General features: G+C 37.4%; 1 protein-coding gene and 1 long non-coding RNA gene across 9 annotated transcripts in view; one reads left to right on the top strand and one right to left on the bottom strand.

The window, feature by feature from the left end:
* The window catches only part of XRCC4 (X-ray repair cross complementing 4), a 172,498-nt gene that overhangs the window by 77,106 nt on the left and 77,503 nt on the right, over positions 1-17,889 (top strand). For 5 of the 8 annotated variants that reach the window (XM_078386389.1, XM_072992589.2, XM_072992587.2 and 2 more), the window contains exons 7-8: positions 1,025-1,172; positions 17,131-17,240. The exons of 1 other annotated variant lie outside the window; for it this stretch is intronic. In XM_078386389.1, coding sequence (XP_078242515.1) covers positions 1,025-1,172; positions 17,131-17,240 — 258 coding nt within the window. Of the gene's footprint in view, positions 1-1,024; positions 1,177-17,130; positions 17,241-17,889 lie in introns of those variants that run through there. 2 more of the 8 variants (XM_020790246.3, XM_078386390.1) reach the window with 2 other exon arrangements.
* Positions 1-17,889, bottom strand: part of LOC144587055 (uncharacterized) — a 663,623-nt gene that overhangs the window by 584,001 nt on the left and 61,733 nt on the right. The gene's annotated exons all lie outside the window — the stretch shown is intronic.

Raw genomic sequence — 17,889 nt, 5'->3', positions numbered from 1 at the left:
ATTTTCTTTTATGACATCTTTGACTTACTGAAACAAGTAAAAACTGTATTTGTATTTGTGTGTGATGGCTTGAATTGTATCAGTGGAAACAGCAACAACTCCACTTAGGGCAGTAAGCCTGCAATTTTTTATTTAGAAGAAAGTCTCACTGAGAACAATATGTCTTCTTTAGGAATAGAACTATACATTTTGCCTTTAACTTCTTGAATATATGTGCTCTTCATACTTTTATGTAAATACTGGGTCAATCCAGTGGTCCAATTCATGAATCAGTGATGGAGAAAAAAATTAACCTGCTCAAACATTTGTACCAAGGGAGGAATAAAAATGACATTATGTTCTATGCAGCTGTTTTGCAAAATAAGACAAGCAAATCTGGAAAACGAATTTCCTGTCTTCTCTTGCAAACTTTGATATTTTTTTCAAGTTTTAACTTTTTCTCCCCTGAAGTGAATTATTTTAAGAAAAAGTAGATCTAATGAAGAAATCAACTTAGTAAGTAGAGCTATGATTGGTGTAGTAATCCCTTCTCATATTTTCTCAAAGTTTAGATTCCTATGACCAAAAATCCTCCCAGATGTTTAAAACTACCAAACAGAGACCTTTGGGTAGTGTGGGCGGCATATAAATTAAATAAATAATAATAAATAAATAATAAACACAAATTCTGCTACTAGAATGGCTATCCAACCAGATTCATTTGCATTTCATTTCCATATGCAGGAGATTTAGCAGAATCTGGATGTTAGCTGATAGAGCAGAGAAAGGAAATAACGTAACATACAGTATGGTGGCAAATGGGTAAGGGCAGCAGGGGAAGCTGTAAGTCCCATGTGGAAATATAAATACATGTGAAAATAACAACTTAGCCCTTACTATACAGTACTTGCATTTCCTTCAATCTGTGGCTCTCCAATTGTCTGGCAACATTATTTACTTTAAAACTTCACAGTATGTCTATATCATTTTCTAGGGTGATGATACGTTTGTTTTCTTAGTCATGTTTCTTCCTCTTTTGCTACAGCAGTTAAACCCAGAAGGGACTCATTACTTAGTAATGCTGATACTACAGATGTTGCCCCATGTAGAAAGAGAAGACAACGTATGCTCAAAGTCACAAGCAGTGAACCAAAGGTGCCGTTATATGAGGCTCCAAAAACAGCAAGAGAAAAGTAAGAATTTGTTACTATTTATCTGAGTTGACCCAAGTTCCATTTGCAACCTGTTTATTATGTGTGGAGTTACTGGACAAACATATAGATCTACTGTACTCAGACGTCAGTTTCACTAGTTTCAGGTGAACCTACTGCCCCAGGTAAAAGTGTGCCTGGATATGTAACACTGCACTGAAATCCTGACACAGTGGCCAGGGAGTAAGTCCCATGGTTTAGTGGGATCTACTTAAAACTAAATGTTAGTTAGGATTGCATTATTAATTTCTGAGCTTCTCAATTTCTCTATTCATGACCATTAATAAAAACTAAATGTGCAGAGAATGTTTCTATTAACTGATAAAAACCTACATGCCTACAATTACTGTAAATGGTCTCTTGTCCTTCCAGTTATAGGAGCAAGAAACGTTTGTTGTCATCTTCATGTCATTTGTAAATGCACAAACATTGCTTTTAATCCCTTTTCTTATTTTTGTACTCTTAAATCAAAAAGAAAGGTTTATCTTGAAGCTGACTATATAAACATCTAGGTTGTTGCTAGAGTGATTGTCAATCTGGTAAACATAGGCTAGTATTTTTAAAATTGTTTTTGTTTTTGTTATGCTGAAACAGATTAAAACTGTTACATCTAACAACAGCGCTGGTAACTTTTTTCAGCTCTTTGGCTGTCTGCTGGTGTTTGTTATTATATACTGTCAAGTTGTATCTGAATTACAGTGACCCTAATAGGATTTTCAAGGTGTGTGAGATGTTTAAGAGGTTACTACCCTAGTGAGTTTCCACGGTAAAGAGGGATTTGAACACAGGTCTTCTGAATCCTAATCCATCACTCTATCTGTGAATATTTTCCATCACTCTGTCCACTATATCACCAATACTCTTAGCTCTAGCCGAATGTTTGGGTTTTCCTTAGTACTTATACAACTGATTATGAATTGGAAATTATTTGATTATTGTTAATTATCCCCAAGGTTTTATTGATGTCACCGGGTTGGAGCCAGGCCCAGTCATACTTAGAAAAGATCCACTGAAATCAGGGGACTTACCTTAATTATTTCTAACTTTGTAGTTTAAATTTTATTGATTTCAGTGGATCCTCTTCATCATTATGTCTGGATCTATTCTCAGTGCCTATTCATTACATTTTACTTCACATGGATACATTTATATATTACTTCAGGGCTCTGGTAAACTAAGACATTGATCCTTCTGAAATGTATCACTATATAGGTAATTCCTTCACATTTGCCTGAAGATTTGAGTGGTTTTAGATCCAATTAAACAATTGAGATGAAGGCAAAATGTTTTTCTGCATGTATATCTTGTTTTAAAACACCTGCGTATAATCAAATGATAAATGATTAGGTTAGTATCACAGTGGCCAGAATCCTCTTCCTGATTTATGCTTTTGAGAGCCTGTGTGATATAGTGGATAGAATTGGGACCAGGACTCAGGAGGCCTGGATTTAAGTCTCCATTCACCCATGGGAACTCGCTTGGGATCGCGATGATTAAACCACTCCTTAAATATCATGCATATCATGAAAACCTATGAGGGCAACTGTAAACTGGATGTGACTTGGCAGCTCAGAACACCAAGGGAATCATGTAGTTCATGCTGCTCATTAATAAGGTGCTGTTGCATTCCTGGGTGTGCTCCCAACCTGCACATTTTGTTTATGCAAGGATAAATTGGAAATAGGATTCTGGCCAGTATTTGTGTACAGATAACTGTGATACATGCAAATACATGAAATTCTGATTTAGTCTCATTTTTTCATGAACAACAACAAAAAGTTCTTATTGTGCTCTTTCTCCATGAATGTTTATCTGAAGTTACTGGGGGCGTTCTGTTTTTACTTCTGGTTTTCTTTAGTTGCCTGCAATATCACAGCTTTAGTTCTTGTCTTTTATTTGTTTTCATGGGACACGGAAGGCATTGAAAGAATGGCAGTGGCCTCCAAAATAAAGCGGAAAAAGACAAGTCTGAGATAAGATAGGGCATATTGATGAAATTATATTGTGCAACTCTGCAGAGCATAAATGGAAATAACATCTTTGTTTTTATATAATTTAAAATTTCCGGTCCCTCTCTTCTAAGGTCCCAAGGTTTCCTAGAGTTCCCTTTTACTATGTGGAAGCCTTTGGAAGCTTTGGGGTGACAGCCTTTAACATCAGAAATTTGTGGCAGGATTGTTGCTTACAGTCCTGATCCAGCTTCAGTTTTCAGACCTGAGGAAGTGGACTTGTCCATGACAGCTCACATTAAAATTCAGCAGTTAGTCTTTAAGGTGCCACAATGTTTTTGTCTTCTTTGTTTTTCATTTCATTTCATTGCTTTTGGCCTGATATGCTAGCACAGACTAACATAGCAAACACTTTTAAAACTACAATATTTCTTTGTTTCTTTCAGTAATATGGGATATGTAGTTTGGGTTGAACTGATTACTGCATATTTGAGCCAGTCCAACTGGTTATCTTTTCATGAGTGAACTCATGATTGCCAAGTAATAGTATGGTAACACTTTCTTCCATCTTTGGTACTGAAGTGGTTCTAACAGATCAAATGATAGATGATCAGTAAAGGAAGGGTGTAGTACTGCAGACTGAGGTCTTGAGGGAGAGCGTAGTTCTGTAATCTCAGAAAGCTTCATTGCTCTCTGAGAGAAGCAGTGGAGCTATTTGAGATCACAGAACAAGTGTTTGTTCCCTTACAATTATTATTTTTTCTGTATGTTATAAAGTGACTAGAGCTAGTTTTTCATAGGGGTGGGGTAGGAGGCTTGGCTGCAGAGCCAAAGCCAAGAGTTACCTTCCAGGATAAGGTGCAGTCAAGATTATCCAGGGCATGCGCAGCAAATTGGTTTCCATGTCCTGTCACCTGTGTGGTTTTGGGAAAGCTGTATGTTCCCAGAGCACCATTTGAAGGAAGAACTGGTAAACATCTTCTGAGTATTTTGTACCTAGAAAACTTCGGGAGAGTCACCATGAAGTGTGGTGATTATATAACACCCCATAGTGCTTAAAGCTCTCTTTGGGCAGTGTACAGTTTAATTATGCAGGCAACACATTGCTCCCACACACACACACACGCAGTGAGCTGAGTACTCATTTTAATGACCTGAGAAAGATGGAAGGCTGAGTCAACCTTAGACCTGCTACCTGAGCCCAGGATTGAACTCAGGTAGTGAGCATAATCTTCAGTGCAGTACTGCAGTTTAACCACTGTGCCACGAGGCTCATAGTAGGCATCCTTCAGTCTCGAAAGACTATGGTAGCGTGCTCTGTATGAAGGACTTGGAACAGCGTCTAGTGTGGCTGAGGAGGCCAATTCGAGAGTTACAATCTCTTCCACACTGAAGACAAATCCAATCTGTCCCCTGTCCAGCTCCCTGGTTTTGCTTCCTTTGTGACTTCCTCTTTGCCTCGGCCTGCTGGACAAGGGTCTCTTCAAATTGGGAGAGGCCGTGATGTACTGCCTGCCTCCAGGCTGAACGATCAGATGTCAGAGTTTCCCATCTGTTGAGGTCTATTCCTAAGGCCTTCAGATCCCCCTTGCAGATATCCTTGTATCGCAGCTGTGGTCTCCCTCTGGGGCGATTTCCCTGCACTAATTCTCCATATAGGAGATCCTTTGGAATCTGACCATCAGCCATTCTCACAACGTGCTCAAGCCAGCGTAGACGAGGCTCATAAGTTGGAATGAATTTAATAGCAATAAAATAGAATGACTTTAGTGAGTATGCATATAGAGTTCATTCACACCACCAATCCAGAGTTCTTGTTTTTATTAAGAAAGAAGTTAAATTATACCTCTTTCTTAATAAGACAGTAGCTTTGGAATGGAGTGCAAGTGAATTCTGCACACAGAATTTTTTTTAAAAAAAGACTGCTTCTTATGACTAATAAATATACATGATTTGTTTATCCTGTCTACAGCAAATAAACGTAGGTCTGTTTTGCAAGGTCATGACTCACTCTGCATCTGGATCTAAAAGCCAGTGTGGTCCAGCAAATCGATTGTTAAGAGCTGAACCTGGGAAATCTTGGTTCATTTCCTTGCTCAGGCCTGGTGGGTGGCCTTGGGCAAGTTGTTCTCTGCATGAATTCCTCCATCTGTTAAGCAATTAACAATAAGGACCAATATATCTGAGGATAAATAACTTTCTTTTGAAGTCTTTATATGAACACCTTTCAGACTAATGATACAGAACTTTAAAATAAGACTTTTAAAAGAAATCAGTGCAAATCTTTACAATTTAATTAGGGATTCAGCTTATATAATAATATTATACATAGCCCAACATTTTTCTGAAGATTCCCCACCAACAGGCAGAGAAAGCTGGAGAGGATCTCTGGCAGATAATTCAGAGAAGGGGAAACAGTAGGCCATCCATTGTTGTTTTTCTCCTGTTTTTCCCATTAACTATAATAAATGAAAAATATTTATCTTGGTTATCAGCCTCTTAAGCAGTTTGCTGATCACTTGAAGTTATTTTTCATTTTTCAGAAGTTTCAGGAATGTGCAAACTGTAACCCAGTCTTTATAGTAATTATCTTTCAGTGGCTGACAAGGATAAGTAACAGGATGAAGAATGGGTGATCCAAAACCATAGAAAGCAACCATGAGGAGACAGTCAATATTAGGAAATGAAGAAAATGGTGAATGTCATCATTACACCTGGATAGAAGCTAATGGGACTAAGTTGAGAATTTCGAAAAATACTTCTTTGGGCTGCATTTCCAAGAATTTCTCAGCCAGTATAACACTGACCATGCAATCAAGGGAAGGGAACTTTTCTACAAAAAGTAGTTTAAAAAGTAACTTCCCTAGTCTCTAGGTTAATTAGGTAGTCACCAAGCCATTACACTTTAACATAGGGCATTTAAAAGAAATACTCAGTTTTTCTGCAAGGTACCCCTCCCCTACTTATCTCACAACATTATAAGATAGATCAGGCTGAGAAGATGTCAAGATACTGCCTGTGGGGGTTTCACCCTCATTCCTAACTCAGCCAATCAACTTAATGTACCGTATTGACTTTTCAGCAGTGCAGGAAGCTAAAGATGCATGTTTGATGAAGTTGGTTAGGTATTTGTACCTCAGCTAGGAGGAGGAGATAGTCCAACATTGTGAAGCTAATATAACTAGTGCCAACTCAGAGCAGGAGCCTCCATAGTTTAGTTTAATTCAGATCACAAAAGACAAATGAATGCTGTCATATAATGAAATGATAGTGCTGAAGCATGCTGTATATCTTTCAAATATTTCCTTTTGACCATCTCTAGAAGACAGTGTCTCTGGTTAGAGTTTTGCAGCTGATATCAAGAACTTGCTTGCTCTGTCTCCCTGCTACGCTCTGCCAATTATACTCAGACCTGAAGTCGTTCCAAGCAGATACAACTTTAGAAATACTGAGAACAAAGGAAATCTAAATAAAAAGTAAGATTTTGCCTCCTTATGGATGTGAGATTGACCTTCCTCTACCAAGAAGCTCTCATGGGAATTGTAAGTGCACTGCTATATGTGCCTCCTCCTTTTAGCAGTGTATATTATCTCCTTGGGAAATGCCCTGCTTATGTTGCCTGGGATTTGTCTTCAAAATGTTGTGAGGACGTAAACAGCTTTTCTTTTGATAACCCCCTGCCTCCTTAAAAGCATGGCAAGTCTGCGGTACATCGTGAACTCCCTTGGGATTATATCTCTTTTCGTTTGCCTAATTTATTGCCTGTGGCTCATATTTTTAAACACTGAATCCAACCTTTGTTTAAAAGTGGTTTGTTACCACCAGCGAGTCAAGTAGCAAAAGCCTTGGCTTATCTTGAATTTCAGCTTTCTCAGAGGACCATGCCGACTTCAGTATTACTGTCTCACATGAAGCAATATTTTACTGGAAAGGTTTAACTCTGTGAAATTAGATGCCACTTAAAAAGGCATCAACCTTTTCCATGGCCCAGTGAGAGTATGAAGTTTACACTACAGTCACCCTTTTTAAAAAAGCTGTTATTGTCTTTCAGACTTGCATGTTAGCATGTCATTGCACTTGAGAAAGATTTACTTATTGTAATGTAGGTCTTTTTTTAGAATTTGTATAATGTGCTTCTATAGTAATTTAACACAGGTAGCCATTGCTGGAGAAAAGAAACTTTGAAATGTGTAAAGCCAATAGTACAACTAAGGCTTTTTCTTAGAAATTTTGTTTTGACCCTCAGTACCATACAGAATCCTTACAGAAAACCAGCTCAAACATTCATGTAAGGTTTGTACCTCTGTTGTTGGTGCTCCACAGTCCTAATAGGTTATTTAGACAGCAACAAATCATGTTGTGCATCCCACATCTTATGTTAAATGCTGCCAACCAGAAGAGCTGTATTTAAAACAAACACACAATGGTTGAAATCCCATTGCTTAGCATGGTAAGTCACATTAGAGTAGGTCCATTGAAATAATAAGGATTTGGCAAGTGAACTCTTCCATAAGTCCCATTGCTTCACATGGTCCTACTCTACTTTTCACTTACAAGTCTCAACTAGAGTAGGCATATTTGAAGTGAGGGGACGTATGGATGAGTTGACTTATCAAATCGCCACTTATTCAGTGCGCCTGCTGTAGTGGGACTTACTGCACTAAGCAACAGCATTTCAACATAAAATAGCTTGCTACAAGAGAATTAGCTGTTTTTGATTCTTTGGATAAATTGAAAGAGAGGAAAAGAAATCTCTAATGAGTTATTTGCTCCAAATCAATTCTGGGGTCCAAGGAACTACGTCTTTTTGTGTGTTTTTCTACAGTATTGTGTTTTTCAAGCAATAGTCCCACACAACAAATGCAAACACAGTTTCCGATTTTGAATATCCGCCTCATGTTGTTGAAGGGGACAGGAGTGTACTGCTACCTAATGCAATCTGTCTTATTTGCCAGAAAAATTTATGAACACTATTGTATAATGTTAAGTACAATAAAATTTTTATATATGTTGCAACCTCCATTAGGTGACAAATCTACTGTGGCTTCATAGTTTTGCAATAATATCACTGACTTGAGAAAAAAATCTCACCTGATTTATGAAAGTTAAGATGCAGATCAATTTATATAATTTGGTCTCACAAAATGAAGAAATGTGAAGCCAATAAATGTTCATGGACATTGCTATGAGTTATGCATAATTCTTTAGAAAGTGTAAGCATAAACTTAGAAAGGAAAAATCCCTGTGTTTTTGATGGACAGTAATTCTTCTACCACCCACAAAGATAATTTCTAACATGTAAAAAGATACAAGCTCTTTCTAATGACATTTTTACTTAATAGTTACTCAGGAAAATACTGCAGTGCAGAGATATAGGTAACAGGTGTTCAGACAAATCTCTGTACATTGTAATTCATGCTAACATTGAAACATGATTACAGTAAAGAATAGCTGCTGCTTTTATGTAGGGAAAGCTGTCTGTGTGAGTAAGTGCTACAAACTGTGGCTATTTCTACCCTGTCATTATCCATTTTGGTAGCCTATAATAAGGGAAGGAAGTCATAGATGGAATGGGAAGAGGCCAGGGAAGAATGTGCATTATCCTTCTTGAACTTATGACACAGGTAGCCTTAAACAAAGGTCCCTAGGACAGTTAAATTCATCATATACCCATTTTCTGCTTCTCTACCATTCAAGCTCTTAATGGGACCACTTGGTCTGAGAAAGTATGAATACGTTGTTTTTCAGTTGACTGCCTCTCTAATATAGTTCTAATTTATATGAGGACAATTCATGCTTTTAAAATAACTCTATTGTTGTATTTCTGGACCTATGTTTTGGTCAATCTGTCTTGATTCCTTTGTTCCTGATAATAGAATGAAAGTATCAAAGCAATGGTTTTCATTACAGCGGGTTCATCTGGTGTACACCATAGCACTCAAGATTTGTTCATCCCTGCAGGGGCATTTCTGCCCAGCAAGCTTAAATCACTCATTTTCTGATGATCCTTGGCTCATAAGGTCATCAAGAGAACCATCACACAAAATGTACTGAAAGATGTGGAGGAGTTATTTCCATACATTCTTCAGAAAATCTATAGGCATGGGCAGGTAACTGACAACAAACTCTCAGAAAAATTAAGAGTAAGCACAGTTTTTCAGAATTCAAACTGTAGTTCCATAGTGCTTTTAATATTAATCTTAAGAAGAAGCAAAATACTGCTAATGCCTATAATTTTCAAGAGGTGATTTATCAGGTCTCTAGATTAGAGCTAGGATGATTAAGATCCTGGCTCTATTTCTGCTTAGTTCTCATCCTGAAGATAGCCAATGCAAACAAATGTGAAACAAGATTTAAATATTAAGCTCATTTTTCTATTTGTGTAGTGTTCATTGAATACAGTGGCCTAGTTCATGCAAATCGCTATACCATGAGTTGGTACAATGTGCACAACCTAGAAGGAGGACGAGTGAAATCCAAGGCTCACACACTCCTTTTTTCTCTAACTTCTGCTGCTGGGAAGAGGACACTGTCCAAACTTTGTCACTTTATATAAATGCTATTCTGGCATTATATTTCAAACACTGTTAATTTAAATAAGTTAGAACAAACTGTGGTAAGTGTCAAAACAGGACAGTCCTAGACTGTTCAACTGAATAAATTTAATTCTGAAAAGTAGTCTCTGATTTAAATTTAAAAACAACCCTGCCTTTTTGTCTGGATACTGTAGACATAGTTGAAGTTCTTGGCTTAGTCATATTGCTGTGTGAAGGAGGGCATATGAGTCTAGGACTCCATTCAGGTTTATGTACCGATCATGCACTTAGTGTTATGTCATGGCTTACTGTTAGGTACAAACCAGGCTAATCAGTCCTCCAGTCTCAATGAATATGAATAGCATTGCACTACATGTCTTAAGTTCTGAGCATGTTTTAATTTTGGTAATTTATGAATTTAATTTGTTAATTTAATTAATTTGTAAATTTATATTAAATTCACTGGAGCTTGCTTCCAAATTAATATATATGTTTGTTTGATTGATTTTTATAACACCTGATTTAATGAGAACTTTTTTTGTACTCTGGTATCCCAAAAATAAAATAAACCCATAACAATACTGAAACCCCAACAAGAATATAAAATGACACAATAATATTTTTAAAATGTAAAAGGACAACAAATTAAAATGGAATAGGACAGAGTCATCAAAATCATGTAAAGTCAACTGTAAGGCTTTAATTCATTAATGCCATAAAGCTATCTCAAGTTAGGAGATGTTATGAGTGCTCAGTTTGATCCATGGTTAAATCTAATATTATTTAATTTTAGAAAAAGCCATGATTTGCTGAACCCATAATATAAATTATGTGAGTCACAAATATTTTGTTGTGATTGTCATTTATGAGATATCTTCTTTCTTTGTTCAATTATACTTTGAAAGTAGTTAATCTGAAAACATTTAAATCTATTTTTATTTGAACATTGGTTTAAAAACACGGGGCGGAGGGTCTTGTAAAAAGGCCAAAAGAAAAGAGAGAAGCAGTTTAATAAACACCTTGCTGTTGTAGGGCTTGGGGGGCAGGGAGTTGCCTTCCATCCAGTTCTGCCAATATGTCTCCCATCAGAAAAAGTATAGTGTCATTGAAAAGGATAATATAAGCCACTACAAAATGTCCACATACACAAAGAAGAGATGACTACCGCCATTGTAAGCAGCGATACGCAGGTTCCTTTGAAAATATTAGATGTTTTGCATCTCTTTTTACTGTCTGCAATAATGGGAAATCAAGGTTCCCCTTATATGTTCTCAGCTTTTAAGATCTTTTGGGCAATCTCTTCTCTTACTCACACCACCCTCGCAGGCTTGTTTGGTGAGGACACAAGAGAGGGCCTTCTCAGTGGCTGCTCCCGGGCTGTGGAATGCGCTGCCCGAAAAGCCACATTGGTCCCTTCCTTCTTGTCCTTCCATCATCAGGCAAAGACCTTCCTTTTCAGGCAGGTTTTAAAGTGGTAAGTGGAGGTTTTAGGAATACTGTGTCAATTCTATTTAGATACAACAATATGTGTTGTTATGTATGGTGTTTTAAAACATAACTACTGGATCGTTTGAACTGTGGGTCACTTTGAGCCCCCTATGGGGAGAAAGGTGGCATATAAATAAATAAAATAAAATAAATAAAATGATAGTCATGTGTGGCTTATGGATATCTGCAAGAGGTGGCACCCCTGAAATAGTCTGAGCCACACTTAGTCTGTCCATGAGTTGAGTGTTGCTGGAATGCTCTTCCCATGAAGCTGAGTTAGCCTAGCCAATGATGAACGATCAAAGTTGTCCAACAGTATTTAGAGGGGCATAAGTTGCCAAGCCCTGCCTTATGTTTCAAGATGATGGATTCCTGACCAAGCAAAGCTCTGCTTTTCCACCCTGACTCTTTAAAGAAATGGGTTATAAGCAGAACACCCGGTTACAGACAGGGATGAATTGCTTATTGTAGAAATGAGAAAGCAAGACAGATTGAATTATTGCAACTGTCATGTAAGATTAGATTTCCATACTCATACTGAGCTGAAGGAAAAATCTGTGGCTTACTGCAATGAGCTTAATAATGTTAGCTGTTATAGAAAAACTATGCGCTTGGTTTGATTGGAGTAGAGGTGGAATGCCTACTGTGCAAGGAAGTATTTGGCAGACTGCTGAAAATTTTGTCTGCAAAAGATATTGCAGTGAGAGGAGAGAAGGAGTCATCCATTTATGTTTTTAATTTCTCCCTTTAGTGTAAGGTTGGGGAGCTAGACCTATAGTGTTTTTTCCATCCGCCTTGACCTAACTATTCACTTTTTTCCCCACTTGCCACTTTGAGATCAGGGTTTGTTCATTTAATGCACAGCATAGCGTGCATTCGATTATAGCAGTCATGTAAGCTTTGGATAAACCTTTCATGTCATGTTTATTAAATATGATCTGATAGCTCTCGGATGCTCATTATGTTTAATGTCAACAGCATAAGATAATTTTCAAAGCATAAGTCTTTGATCATGCTGTGGAAGTTCTAAATGTACTGGACAGAATTGTTTTTTTCCTGTATATTGCATTGCCATGAGGTAACCATTTTCAATTATATAAAATAGAACTCTAATTTAGTAAACAATTTCATGTAAAAGTTGTATGGAGAAGGTGATACTTGGACTTCAGATGTTTGACAAGGAAATATAATATACCAGTACAGTACTAAACAATTTTCTGAATATTGTATAGAATATAGTCAACTCTGTGACCAACACTCATGGATAACTGAAGCCACTTAAGTAAAGTCTCATTGTTTTGAATGGGTTTGCTCTCAGGATTATTGTTAAACAGACTTGAAATATATGCTAGAACCAGTCATAAAGAAAAACAGGAGGTGCCCCTCTTTCTATTCCTTTTCCTTCTATTCCTCCAGATGTGGACTGACACATCTGGAGATTACTGTTGGTAATCTGTAAAAACCCTAGCAAAGTAACTACATGGCATGGAAAGGAAGACCAGACAGGAGTGTGGAAGATGCACACAAACGTCCCATTCTTTGAAATGGGCTCTCTGTACACTTGTCAAAGTTGTAGCAGGCAGATATGGAAAACTAGGATACATAGAGCTCTGTGGGGTTTCATACACAGGTGCCGCACTTGTGCATGGACTTCATGAGGCTTGTGGGTATTATTTTGTGAGTGTCAGAATTGGAGTTCGTTTGTATTTATTGGCAACCTGATAATTGCTTACCAAATCAAATGATGTATTTTGTTTGGGTGGTCCAATGATACACAATATCTAGGCATTTAAAGCTATAGAAGACAGCACTGTAGCTCTGTGTTACAGCACAGGCTTTATATAGAAAATGTTCCATGGCCTGTCCTATCTTCAGGCTGTGAAAGACCCATCTTTGAAGAGATGGAGAGCTGCTGCTGATCACTGTGGACTATGAATATGAAAGAAGCCTGTATTTTTTAACCCCCTCATCAACATGGCCAGTGTTCACAGGTGGTGAGAGTTGTAGTCTGCAGCGTTTGGAGGGCTCCAGGTTCAGCACACCCAATATAATACTACCCACAAACAATACTAAATAGATTTAGAAAAGGTTAGCTCCGATGTTCCTCAGGTTCTTTTTCTTCCCTTAAAACAAAAAATACTATTTTTATTTTTTATTTTGCTTTTGCAGTACTGAGCGTTAGATTTTTGGGAGGAAATTGCCAAAATTTCATGTTGAAAAACATGATATATATATTATTTTTATTTTGTTGATTGGTCTTAGTTTATTTTATTATAAGTTTTAAATTGCTCAAATTGTTTTAAACTTGTTTTATACATTGTATCCTGAGACCTTCAAATACTGTATAGGGTATGTTAAAAATAACCTAAAAAACAGTAAATTACATACAGTATATGAAAAATACAGTATACCTGTGAATTGTCAAAATGTGTTTACTTAAAATAATAATTACAAATGTGCATGTGGTGTAAGAATTTTCATAAGTTTCAGAATTCTAATTCTTCCCCCCACCCCCAGGAATGAAATGAATTATATGTCAACTTCAGCGTGTCAAGGAGGATGGATAAAGCATTCAGTGCTGGCTATGTGTTTCCTGCAATATCAGAGAAAGAATGTCTCTTGGTGTGTGCAACACATACCAGGTTGTGGGAAACCCAAGAGAAATGTGTGCTATTATTCCCATGTTCTGCATGTGGGGTTCGTAGAGACATTTGATTTGCCACAGTGGGAGCAGACTGGATCTAATCTAGCATGGTTCTTCTAACATTCTTATTGATAAGTAGAAGGAAGGACTCTCATATTTTTAGACAAAAGGCAAAAAAAGTAATCACCTTATAATATAACTAAGTAGTAGTAATGTTATATTATAGGATGATTACTTTTTTTGCCTTTTGTCTAAAAATATGAGAATCCTTCCTTCTACTTATCGATAAGAATGTTAGAAGAACCATGCTGGTTATATTAGTTATAATATAACTAGGTAGTAGTAATGTCCCCTTCATGGATGCTGCAAAGAAAAATGCTGCATAAGAACCTAGAATGTAAGATCTATGAACCTTGGGAAGCTGGATGTGGGCAAACAGGAGATGGCAAGAATCAACATTGACATCCTGGGCATCAGGGAACTAAAATGGATGGGAATGGGCAAATTCAATTCAGACGATTATCATATCTACTATTGTGGGCAAGAATCCCATAGAAGAAATGGAGTAGCCCTTATAGTCAACAAAAGAATGGGAAAAGCTGTAATGGGATACAATCTCAAAAATGATAGAATGATTTCAATACGAATCCGAGGCAGACCTTTTAGCATCACAATAATCTAAGTTTATGCACCAAGAACTGATGCTGAAGAGGCTGAAATTGACCAATTCTATGAAGACTTACAACACCTTCTAGAACTGACACCAAAGAAAGATGTTGTTCTCATTATAAGGGATTGGAATGCTAAAGTAGGGAGTCAAGAGAATGAAGAACAGGTAAGTTTGGCTTTGGAGTTCAAAACGAAGCAGGGCAAAGGCTAATAGAGTTTTGTCAAGAGAACAAGCTGGCTATCTTAAACACTCTTTTCCAACAATACAAGAGGCGACTCTACACATGGACATCACCAAATGGGCAATACTGAAATCAGATTGATTATTTTATCTAACTATTGATTATGTTCTCTGCATCAAGAAGAGGTGGCAGGAATACACAGAAAAATTATATCAGAAAGATCTGGATGTCCCGGACAACCCAGGTAGTGTGGTTGCTGATCTTGAGCCAGACATCCTGGAGAGTGAGGTCAAGTGGGCCTTAGAAACCATGGCTAATAACAGGATCAGTGGAGGTGATGGCATTCCAGTTGAACTATTTAAAATCTTAAAAGATGACGCTGTTAAGGTACTACACTCAATATGCCAGCAAGTTTGGAAAACTCAGCAGTGGCCAAAGGATTGGAAAAGATCAGTCTACATCCCAATCCCAAAGAAGGGCAAAGCAAAGAAGAGGAAAGCGATGACGAACATAGACAGCATCTTAAAAAGCAGAGACATCACCTTGCCAACAAAGGTCCGCATAGTCAAAGCTATGGTTCTTCCAGTAGCAATGTATGGAAGTGAGAGCTGGGCCACAAAGAAGACTGACCACCGAAGAATTGATGCTTTTGAATTGTGGTGCTGGAGGAGAACAAACCTATCCATTTTGAAGGAAATCAACTCTGAGTGCTCACTGGAAGGACAGATCCTGAAGCTGAGGGTCCAATACTTTGGCCATCTCATGAAAAGAGAAGACTCCCTGGAAAAGACCCTGATGTTAGGAAAGTGTGAAGGCAAGAGGAGAAGGGGATGACAGAGGATGAGATGGCTGGACAGTGTCATCGAAGCTACCAGTATGAATTTGACCAAATTCTGGGAGGCCATGGAAAACTGGAGGGCCTGGTGTGCTCTGGTCCATGGGGTCACGAAGAGTTGGACACAACTACTAAACAACAGTAGCAATGTGAAGTAAATATTCAAAAAAAGTATTACTCATTTCTCTCTTTCTTTCTCTTCCTTGCATTCTTTCTCTATACATACGGTATATACTGGCTTTCTTTTTTTTACAATGCCCAAAGTATACCCCATTCTTTTCTCTATACAGTATTTCATCCTCAGAGAAACACAGCAAGGTAGTTTGGGCTTAAGTATAATGAGTTTGACTGCTAATTTGTACTTGGATCTCATCAGATTGGACTCACCTTTCTGACCATTACACCAAACTTCAGTTCTAATGATCAGAAACAGGTTTGAGGTCTAACTTCAGGTGTTTAAGGTTGTGCAGGACTTCACTGTATATTTTCCAGTCTTTATGCACTGGTGATCCAATATGACAACATGAAATACCAGATTATTTTTTTCAGATCAGACTTCTCAAAGAAGAGTTATTAAAAACATCCACAATCAGTGTTTTCAGTTAAAATTCCTCTTATGCTTAAAAAATTTATTCCTCTTATCTAAATATCACTGGGTGTTACAGATCTATAATACCCAGTGATAATGCTTGGCTGTAGATTTATTATTTGGGGAGTTACAAAGAAATTATGCTAAAACCCAGGTCACGCTTGTATCATATTTTGACAGGTATTGTCTTCTGTCTAATTCTTCAGGGTTCTGCATTGTCATTTGGGTTAGAAAAAAAAGTTAAATCCACAGTTCCTTCCACACTACAGAAGTGCTGTGCATGATTCAGAGATAAAACTATTCAGGAAATGATTAGGCAACTTTAAAGCATAATTGACAAGTTCAAGCCCTGTTGTATAAGTCTGCATACGATTTATTTAAATATTAGATTTTTTAAAAATCTTTGTTTGTTATTAGCAGGGAACCCAAATATATAAGGTGGAATTTTTCCTATAATATTTGAATTGTTTCCATGTTGATGTTCTTAGTGGCATTCACTCAGGGAGGAGCTATTCCTTCTCAAAAAAACGAATTAGCTGAAAATGATTTTTGTATATTACATTGGTACAAGAAGTTTTTGTTTGTCAACTAGAACCTGGGTTTTCTCAGCTGTGGGACCTTCTTTGTGGAATGCTCTCCCGCAGGAGTTATAGCAGGCATCCTCCCTTCACACATTGAAAACAGGGAAGCTTTAGGAGCCTCATTAAATTGCAGTGCTGTAACAAAAACTCTACCCACGGTCTGGGTTCAATCCCAGGTAGCTGGCTTGAGATTGACTCAGCTTTTCATCTTTCTGAGGCCAGTAAATTGAGTACCTGGCTTGCTGGGGGAGGGCAATAGGCTGTACACCACCCAGAGTAGCGAATGGCTGGAGAATTAATAATTAATTAATTAATTAATTAATAAACAAACCCCTTCACACTTACCTTTATGAGATCAGGATTTTAATGAGTAAACTCTGAATATCATATATGTACAAATTCTTTTGTCTCTATTCATAGGAGCACAGCAAGCTGCTTACATTGACTCAGAACTTTGATTTATTTAGCACAGTACTGTCCATTCTGACTGACAGCAGTTCTGGGATTTTGGGTAGCATCCTCTCACAACCCAACCTGGAGATATCAGGGAACGAAACTGGAACCTTCTGCATGCAAAGTATGTGCTCTATACTATTGACTCCAATATTTTCCATGTTAGTGTGCAGAATCTATATCTGGGGCTGCATGGAGATCAAAAAAAGGAAACTGAAGTTGTGTTGCAAACTACCTTTCAGTTCTCTTTTTGTGGTCTGTTCAGGACTCATTTTGATTATCCTTTTAATGTTACAGATGATACAGAATGAATCCTTGTCATATATATGTTTGGCTCTAGCATTTTACCAGTTCTTGGAAGGGTTACTATTTCAGACTGTAGTTCCTGTAATCCCCCAATTGTCATATCCATATCTAAGAGGGATTTGTAGTCTAAAAAGGTAACTTTTCCCAAATTCTGATATAGCAGCTCTTTCTTTGCTATGTAGGGCCAATCTCATGTTGGACTGACTTTGTCATCAAAGTGTGTTATGAACTGACTCATCAGCCTGCAATTATTTATTTATTTATTTATTTATTTATTTATTTATTTATTTATTTATTTATTTATTTAACTACATTTTACCCACCCGACTAGTGGTGAAGCCACTAATCTACTAAAGTCATCTCTCTGTGTTCTACTTGAATCATAACCAAGTTGGTAGACTTTGTTGATTGCAGAATTTAATTTAATGGCTACCTATTTGCATCAAATAATATTTGTCCAATGTTTA

The sequence above is a fragment of the Pogona vitticeps genome, chromosome 2 (genome assembly GCF_051106095.1).
Source record: "Pogona vitticeps strain Pit_001003342236 chromosome 2, PviZW2.1, whole genome shotgun sequence".
Classification (NCBI taxonomy): Eukaryota; Metazoa; Chordata; class Lepidosauria; order Squamata; family Agamidae; genus Pogona; species Pogona vitticeps.
The sequence above is the reverse complement of the archived record's forward strand: the minus strand, read 5'-3'. Positions and strand labels throughout refer to the sequence as shown.